We start from the raw sequence: 8,698 nt of genomic DNA, 5'->3' as shown, positions 1-8,698 counted from the left end.
TGTCTTCCCTCCCCAGGGCCAGAGGTTGCTGCCCTGCTGGCAGTTTGGGCAGAACAGGGCGCACACATGTGGTGTGAGTGCGGTGGTTGGCAGGCTGGCAACCGCAAATCCACTGCTGGTGGCAGTGTAAGCAGAGATGCCACATAGCTGGGGAGTGGCAACTGATGCACAAGTCCACTTCTGCAGCCTCAGGAGGTGGCAGGTGAGGAAATATAGGGGCAAAGAGAAGCAACTCAATGACTCTTCTGTGGGAACAGAGACATCTTGCGCAACCCTAGAATTGGGCATGCCCCGAGATTTCCCTCTGCAGAGCTTCCCTCTGTGCTCCTGGTGGCCTGTCTTGCCCAGCAACTGGAAGGTATTGCTGTGCTCTCCTAAGAGGTGGTGCGTTTCAGCAGCGTGCAGAGGCTCTCTGGGAGCTGGACTGCAGTGTGCCCCTGAGAGCAAAGGGAAATGGTCCACAGGTCCTGATGTTGGGAATGTCTTAGGACACTCTTGGTAGCAGGGGAAACAGTATCCAGGGTTTCTGCTCAGATACACCAATGTGTATCCTGGTGTTTGCTGTCCACAGGTTGAACACCATCCTGGACTCAGACCGTGTGCTGGTGATGCAGGCTGGGAGAGTGGCAGAGCTGGATTCACCCACCCGCCTAAGCCAGAAAGACGGCTCCTTGTTCCAGCGCCTCCTGCACAGCGGGCAGCAGTGACCTCCCTCCTGGGCTGAGCCCAGGCAGCCCTCCTGGCTCTGTGCCTGGCTTTCCTGTCACCTCAGAAATCAGCCCTGTCACTGCAGGGCCAGGAGCTGCTAGGGTGAGGGAAGGGGTTTTTCCTGCCTGCAGACAGTGATTGTGTGTCCTCAGGGACAGGAGCATGGCACTGCAGCGCTTCCTTTAGTAGGGAATATGGGACCTGGTGTTTAGGGCCATGCAAGCCTGGCTGTTGGGATACTGCTCCCCTCCAAGGCTCCCCTTTGAGATTACAGGCTCACTGAACAATTTCTGCTTACTGAACAATCAGTGACTCCTAGTCTGAGACTTAGTCTCACATGTGCGATTTAAAATAAAAGTGGAAACATCCTTGTGAAGCTCTGTTATTCAGGTCCCTGTCCTCTTTCCACCCTCAGACACAGGCTTCTTTGTGACATACAGCAGTAGTGCCCTCGCGGCACAAAGACAACCCTACCTTGTCCCTACTTTCAGAGGACACTGACCTTTCTAAGCCCAGAAGGTTGCACCCGGGGACCTTGCTGCTCTTCCTCCACTTTACAGTGGAAAAGCCCTTCCCCTGAAGGGCCAGAATGTGGTTACATGAAAGGCATCTAAGGCTAGCTGACTTCAAGACCACTTTTCCAAGGGAAACTCCCTACCTCTCCTGCCCTGTTCCCAGCTGCACAAACCCACAGCTGCTTTCAGTTTTGGGATCAGGGTGGTGTCCAGAGGTCACTTGCAACCTAAATTATTTTATGGTTCTCTGATACACTGTTTCTGGGCTTGTATTTGTTTTATTTGATAAAGGTACATCATCCATCCATGTATTAAAAATATAATCTTTCTGATGAAGCCCCAGTCCCCTCTCCCAGGTCTCCCTCCTGGCTGAGTGCTGAGTCCTCTGTTTGCTTTCTTCACACCATCTTGAACCCAGCACTGAAGCCCTACAGGCCAGTAGCAGGGTTTCAGTTGTGGGTTTTTTTACCCCACTGCTTAGCCCTTTGTGCCCATGAGGAGGCTCAGGAAGCCCTGGCCCTGGCAGAGAGACGCTGACTGCTGCACACCAGAGCAGCGCAGGCAGGAGCAGACCTAGTCCAATGGCCGAGTGACCCGGCCATCTACTTCCTGCCTCTTAGCTGTGCTTTAGCAGTGACAGTATCTTACTTTTGTTACGGTCACCCCAGGCTTGGTAGCCTGTCCTCACATCCACTGTGGGGAGTTCTTTGCTGTATCAAGGAACACTATAATGGCTGATTGGAGCTGCCTGTGTCAGAGTGACTGGGAGAGAAAAGAAGGGTCTGGATCTCATATTGCTCCTCAACCTGCCACAGCAGTTCCCCAGCCTTGTCCATCTCCAGTTTCACCTGCGAGGGCATATGAGAAGGACCAGCTCAGGCCTGGAGGACCCCAGAGGGGAGTGGGCCATGCTCCTCCTTGCCTGCAAATGGTGAGGCAGAAGTGCACACTGGAGAGGGGAAGGAACTTGGTTGTTTGTAGCCAGACCCTAAGGGACGGCTCAGTAAGTGGGGGCAAGAAGATCGCTGGATCATCAGGAGGCAAGTACAGAAAGTGTAACTCCAAGTCTGACAGCAAGAGGAGGGGACATCACCCAGGGCAGAAGGGCATGAGGGGACCCCCAAATGATCTCCAGAGTGTCTTTGAACTGGCTCACAGAACCACAAGGCCAGGGAGCAAAGGTGTTTGCTCACTCCCTAGGGACGTGGCATCTGAAATGACAGCTCCAGAAACAGCTGAGAGCCACCCCATCCAGCACTGGGGCAGGAGGCCTGTGCAGCCACAATCGTCCTGAAGGCCCAAGGAGAAACATCCCAGTACCAGAGGAAATGAGGACAAATCCTCTTCCTATAGTCACAGAGAGGAGTTACAAAGGGCCTGGCAGAATTTGGGCTTCCAAGAAGGCCGTGCCCTCCTCAGCACTCCCTGTCCTGCTCCTGAGGGCTCACATCGGACGATACCAGCACTGCACGGCACGGGCTGCTGCAAGTGGCATGTCACCACTCCCCTGCAGGGCTTGCCCAACGCACCCCTGCTTTCAGATGCCCATGGGTGCTGGCTGAGCACACAGCTTAGACCCAGGCAGGGCCATCACACCAGTGCTTGATGCCCAGGGGACTTGTAGATGCATTTGCTGCCCTGGGAGCCCATCCCTGCTGCCCACCTTGTGCTGGCGCGGCTCCCCAAGGTGCAGTTCGAGGGGTTTGGTGCCAGGGCCCAGCTCAGAGTCCTCGCAGCTCACAGCTCTGTTGTCTTCCTGGGCTCAATCAGGACAGTGTTGAGCATGCCCACCTGGCACTCCTGGTCTTGCAGCTTCCTTGCAGCCTGGGAAGAGCTTTGGCACCAGTTTGACCTCTGGCGGCCCCTTTGCCAGTTCCTCAGCACGAGCAGGACAGTGACGAGGACCAGCACTGCTGTCAGCACCCCGAACACCAGCACTGTCACCAGCTGGGCTTCGCTCAGCCCCGAGTCCCTTTGGGTCACCACCTCCTTCACAGAGATTTTCAACAACCCTCCCCCCGGTTCTTTCTCACTGTGGTTGGCCACACGCCGCCCCGTGACCGCGGTCCTGACAGGCTCCGGCTGTGTCACCGCTGGCATCTCGCTGGTGGTGCTTTTCACAGCTCTGCTGTTGTCATGGCTCGCAGGCTGGTAGTGGGGAGCCCAGGTGGGCTCAGGGATGGGGATCTCGCAGGTTTTGCCAGTGAAACGGTCGGGACACAAGCAGTCATAGTCATTGATGCGGTCATAGCACTTTGCCCCATTTTTGCATGGCTGGCTGGCACAGTCGTTGATGTTGATGGTGCAGAAACGCCCTTCGAAGCCCACCTGGCACTGGCAGGAGAAGCGGTTGATCCCATCGTGGCAGGTGGCACCGTTGGCACAGGGACGCATCAGGCAGTCGTCCACATCGTTCTCACAGAGAGCCCCCACGAAGCCAGCGAGGCACCGGCAGGTGAAGTTGCTGGCAAAGCCATTTTCATCTTGACACTGCCCCCCGTTCTTGCACGGAGACCTGCGTGGAGACAGCAAGGGCGGGTCATGGCCATGGAGAGCAAGCAGCTTCCCCCACCCCAGGAAGGAGAACTCACAGAGCTGCTCATGTGACCAGTAGGTCCTGTACCATCTCTCTCTGTGGGGCAACTAAGTCAAAGAGAAGATCAAGCAGGAGTTTTCACCTCCCCAAGTGAGAGGCTGTGGGACCTCCTCAAAGGCTGTGGCTGTGCATGGGCCCACCACCCACCAGGAATGGTCTCCAGCCAAGTGATCTGAGGAGAAAAAGTGCCCTGCTGACGTTCCATCAAGACACGACGTCTTGTCAACTCATCTCACCTACAACAAAGGTGTTGCCCCAGTGGGACTGTGTGGTGCACACAGCTAAACCAAAGCCAAAGATAGTTTTGGCTTAACTCCGTTAGCACATGGAAATCCACAGACAACGAGCCCAGCTGGGCCACTCCTTGGCAGTGCATGGCCTAAAGTCAATGTTGTCTGTAATCTCACTGCCCTCACTCCCATGTCTCACCCTGCCTTCTCACAAGGCCCCGTCTTCATCTCACAGTCCTTCCCGTGGAAGCCTTCTGGACACAGGCACGAATATTCCCCGTCTCGATCATAGATGCACTGAGCCCCATTCTGGCATGGGGGCGACTGGTGTTCGCAGATGTGTATGTCTGAGGGGAAAGGAAAAAGTGGAAATCAGCGAGAAAAGAGGTGAATGTAGCCAACTCAGTTCAAACAGACCCACAGAAACCCAGTGGGCATAGAGAAATTGCAGGAGCTTCTCCCTCCACCCATCCAACAGGCCTCTGCAGCAATAGAAATGCAGGACCTATGCAGTGCCTCCTAGCTACAGTCCACAAAGTGCACAGGCTTAGGGATGCAGAGAAAGCAAATCGTACTGCAAATCTGCATGGCATAAAGATGCTGTGCATGACATTTGGTCAGCCAGTGCGGACCCCATGGTACAGAGGAGCCTCTGAAGCCAAAGGAGGGGACTCCACCAGCCACCTGCCAAAGGCAGGAAGCCCTGGGGGAAGCAGAAGGTGTTGCCCAGAGCCCAGCCACAGCTTGGGAAAGGCAATGACACCGCTTGCTCTGTTTACCAAGGCTGGCTGGTGTTGCAGCAGCTCTTGCAACACAACCAGGCAGCAGGTGCCGGCTGCCTGACCTCTTCTGCCCAGATGTCGCAGCCAAGCAACATCCCATCTCCCGGGCAGCCCAACAGCATCACCTGGGTGGCTTCTGGCCAGGCTGGCTCACCTGTCCATCAGGGTATGCTGGGCTTCTGCCCCTAGCACCAGAGGCTGGGATGTCCAGCCCACGACTCACCTTTGTCACAGAACTTGCCAGCCCAGCCGGTGTGACAGATGCACTGCCAAGGCTGGTGGCACGTCCCATGGAGACATCCCGGCATACGCACGCAGTCCTCGCAGTACTCGCCCTCCCAGCCTGGGTCGCACCTGCAGGAGGACAGGGCATGGCAGCATGATAAAACCCAAGCATAATTCCCAGTTATGGAAAAGCTCGCTGCTTGCTGTGCAGGGTTCCCGCAGATATGGCAGCACTGGGAAACCATCCCAAAGGCCGTACCTGCACTTCCCATCCTGGTCACAGCAGCCGTGGGCAAGATTACAGCGCTCACTGCAGTCATCACCTACAAGGCAGGAAACGGGTGGAGTTGTGTTAAGCAGATACCACAGATGACTCCAGATCTGCCCATGGCCCTTCTGGCTCACAGCTTTTTTTTCTTACTTCCTAAGCACTCAGCCTGCCCTTCCCCAGAACCTTCCTTTCAATGGCTGGATGCCACACAAGAGATGAGGATTTCACAGTCACCCAAGCAGCAATAACACTGCCTTTATTCAGAAATGGGACCCTGCTTCAAAGCTACTGGGTCTCCAATCATCTCCACCTCTCTCTGCTGCCTCCCTTAGACTTTGGGCCCTTCTGGGCAAGACAGGTTTGCCCAGCACTCCGCACTGTGCATTAAGGCAACATGTGTAATAGAGCCTGACCCACCTGGGACCTTGGTCCCATGGTCATGCAGCAAGCATGGTGGGAAAGCTCAGGGCCAGGTACTGTAAGGGGCGCAAAGGAACTGAGGACGGAAATGTAAAGAATGGCTCCTCTTTATCTTCCAGGAAGTCCCCATCCCCAGGGACAGCTATTGGCACAGAGTGGTCTCGTCGGGGCTCCTGCCCTCCTCCAGAACCCAGCTGCCAACACTCCTCTCTGGCATGGGGAGGCATGGAGCCAGGTATCCAGTTCTGTTTATTTATTTAAAGGCAACAGAAGCTGTAACTGAGCCATGGCCTCGCTGTGCCACTTCTCATCCTCTGCTTGGCACTGGCCTGTTTTCTCCAGCAAGGTGTCTTCTTTCATCTTCACCTTCCTCTCTCCCCCCATCACTTGCTTGCATCTTAGTCTGACAGGGAGCTGGCTCACTCTGACTCCACGGGCAGTAAAGCCACAGCAAATGTCAGGAGGCAGGAGGTTTCTGCAGGAGCCTAGTGTCGCCCCAGGCCAGACCCAGGAGATGAATGCCCTTACCAGACTGAGCCCCTCCATCCCAGACTGGGGCAGGTTAATGACCCCATGCCAAAAGCCATGCTCAGACTTTCCCCAGGCTTCATGATGTGCTGCCTAGGAAGCGAGCAGGGGTAGAAATCCCCCATGCATGCTGTTGCTGCAGTGAGGCAACAGGTCCCACTGCTCAGGATAAGAGCCTCCCAGAACAAGGCACTGTAGAGCTGGAGAAGCATCCTGGGACTGCTCAGCCCAAGCCTAGAGATCATGGCTTTTCCTACTTGTAACCATCTCTCCTGGCAGATGGCTTTGGGAATTCATTGCTTATCAGAGTGGGGGAAAGCAAATTAACGTTTGGGAAGGGATTTTGTCTCACAGGGTCCACAATTAGCTGTTGGGATCTTCTTTCCCCCTTGCCTGCCTCTCCAAACAGGCTCATCCATTCAGGTACCCATTCACCCTGAGATAGACAGAGGAGTGGAACCTCCGCCTGCCAGTCTGCTCAGGCACTGCAACCCCCATGGGTACCAGAGTGAGGCTCTCTACAGTTGCCACAGGTCACCACCCATGCGCTGGGTGACTGAACAACATCTTCTGGTCTTCCAGGTCAGACCAGCTCTATTTTGCATGGAAAACTGAGGAGATTACAGCAATGCCAATGGTAGGTTTGGAAAGATGGATATGAAAGAGAAGTACCCATGTCTACAGAGACTCACCTCGGGCAAGCTGGTGATGGGCCAAGAGGATCCAAACCAAGGACATGAGCTGGAGACAGAAGCTCCTGAGCATGGTCAGCGTGGCCCCACCGAGATGAGCACCTAAAGAGAGAAAAAGAGCAAGCTCAGAAAAATCCCCTGGCTCACACCGCAGCTTCACTTAACGCATCCCTTCCTCGCTAACTGTGAGTTTTGACTTGAAACATCCAGTTTTGTACAGACTTGTCACCACACTCTTCTCTGTCCTTCCAGGCTCCTTCCTCTAAGGCAATGTTGGAGCACCAAGAATCAAAAAGCCTTTCAAAATGTGTGTACAGGGGAACTGAGCGTGTACACCCCGCCCTGAACGTGTGATAGCTCAGGCTGTTACATGGCATCTCGGAGCACCTACCCCTGCTAGCTGCTGTCAGAAGAGCAGAAGCCTCCAGAAAAAAAAAATCCACGCTGCGGGGACCTTCATCTTCCCTCCTTAGGTCTGAGGGGCTTCAGCTTTGTGTTAAGCAAGATCTCTCCTGTGCGTGTTCAGATGAGTATATGGGCTGAGTCTTTTTACAGCACCTAGGCTGCTGCCCTTCAGGAGGGCAGGGAGTTGAGTAGATCTAGCAGATGAGCAGGCAGTAAACAGCAGCCCTATTGCATTTTCCAAGCAAGGGAGTGAAGCAACAGGCACTAGACCCAGGCTGCAGCCCCACGTAGGAAAGGCAAACACACACCTCGCACTAGGTGCAGTCCTTTTCCTTGGCTGTCCTGCAGAGAGCCCTGTCAGCCGAGGGTTCCTGCACCTATCTGTTTTCCGACCGCCTCTTGCCCTCTTGAAATAACATTAAATACTTTCCAAAATCACTTCATTCCCTCCCAGCCTGCTGGGGTTGTTAAGGGCAGGAAATTTGAGGGTGATATCATAAATATATTACTATAATGAGATGGGAGGGGTTAAACGGTTGTGCTAGGAGAGCGGTGAAGGCATGGAGCAGGCTCCATCCAGCTGCGTGGGTGTGATGGACAGGGGCCATTCCACTTTCAGCTTGACTCCATAGCCTGAGAAGGTTGTGTTTGGTTGATAGTTACATGAAAGACTTCATAGATGGGGACAGAAGTCCTCCCACCCACCCACATGTACACATGCATTGCAGAAACAGGTTTTGGGGTCCCTGCTAAGGGCTTCACCTGCTGGACCAGACAAAATAGCCCACAAAAGCAATGATGTTGCTCGAAGCATCTCTCCAGCAAACAAACCATCACCAATGAAGGATGCAGCATTTTCAGAGGGGCTACAGGATGTTACTGTCATTGCCCCAGCCAAATTCCAGCACAGACTGCTGCATCCTCCCTGCCCGCAGTCCCCTTGTCACCATGCTCGCAGGACCCTCCCTCGCCTCCTGCCCCAGGACACTGGGCAGTGGCGAACAGCTGCTGCATTTCAGGGGAGGGTGAAGCAATTCCTACGAAACTTATAAAATAATTTAGGGCTGAGTGGTTGGTATCCTGTTCCTTCAGGGCTGTGAGGAGCCCAACCTTCAACCACATGTCATTGCAGAGGTCGTTTCTCCCCATGGCTCCCCAAGAGTTCCCACTCGAGGCACAGCCTCTCGGCCCTCCTGACGTAGCCACCCCATGGGCGCTGCTCCCAGCTCGCACCCAGGGACCTCCCGGACCCCGACAAGGCGCAGGGGGCATGCTGGGGGGCAGCTGGTGCCCACGGGAGGTGCTAGCAGCACCCGGGCAGGCCTG

The 8,698-nt window shown here is 54.9% G+C and overlaps 2 protein-coding genes across 2 annotated transcripts in view; one reads left to right on the top strand and one right to left on the bottom strand.

Moving 5' to 3' along the window:
- ABCC10 (ATP-binding cassette, sub-family C (CFTR/MRP), member 10) overlaps positions 1-813 on the top strand; it is a 15,732-nt gene extending 14,919 nt beyond the window's left edge. Inside the window, exon 22 of the mRNA XM_010015251.1 lies at positions 572-813. Coding sequence (XP_010013553.1) covers positions 572-707 — 136 coding nt within the window. The 3' untranslated portion in view covers positions 708-813. The remainder of the gene's footprint in view (positions 1-571) is intronic.
- A 2,147-nt stretch (positions 814-2,960) lies between these two features.
- On the bottom strand, positions 2,961-7,040 carry DLK2 (delta-like 2 homolog (Drosophila)). Its single transcript, XM_010015250.1, has 5 exons — positions 6,968-7,040; positions 5,316-5,379; positions 5,055-5,185; positions 4,249-4,396; positions 2,961-3,738 (listed from the first exon to the last, which is right to left on the bottom strand). The coding sequence occupies exons 1-5, from the start codon at positions 7,038-7,040 to the stop codon at positions 2,961-2,963; spliced, it is 1,194 nt and encodes a 397-aa protein (XP_010013552.1).
- Positions 7,041-8,698: the final 1,658 nt, after the last annotated feature.

This window comes from Nestor notabilis, unplaced genomic scaffold, assembly GCF_000696875.1.
Source record: "Nestor notabilis isolate BGI_N333 unplaced genomic scaffold, ASM69687v1 scaffold21045, whole genome shotgun sequence".
NCBI lineage: Eukaryota > Metazoa > Chordata > Aves > Psittaciformes > Psittacidae > Nestor > Nestor notabilis.
Note: the sequence above shows the minus strand (reverse complement) of the source record. Positions and strands in the feature narration are given on the sequence as shown.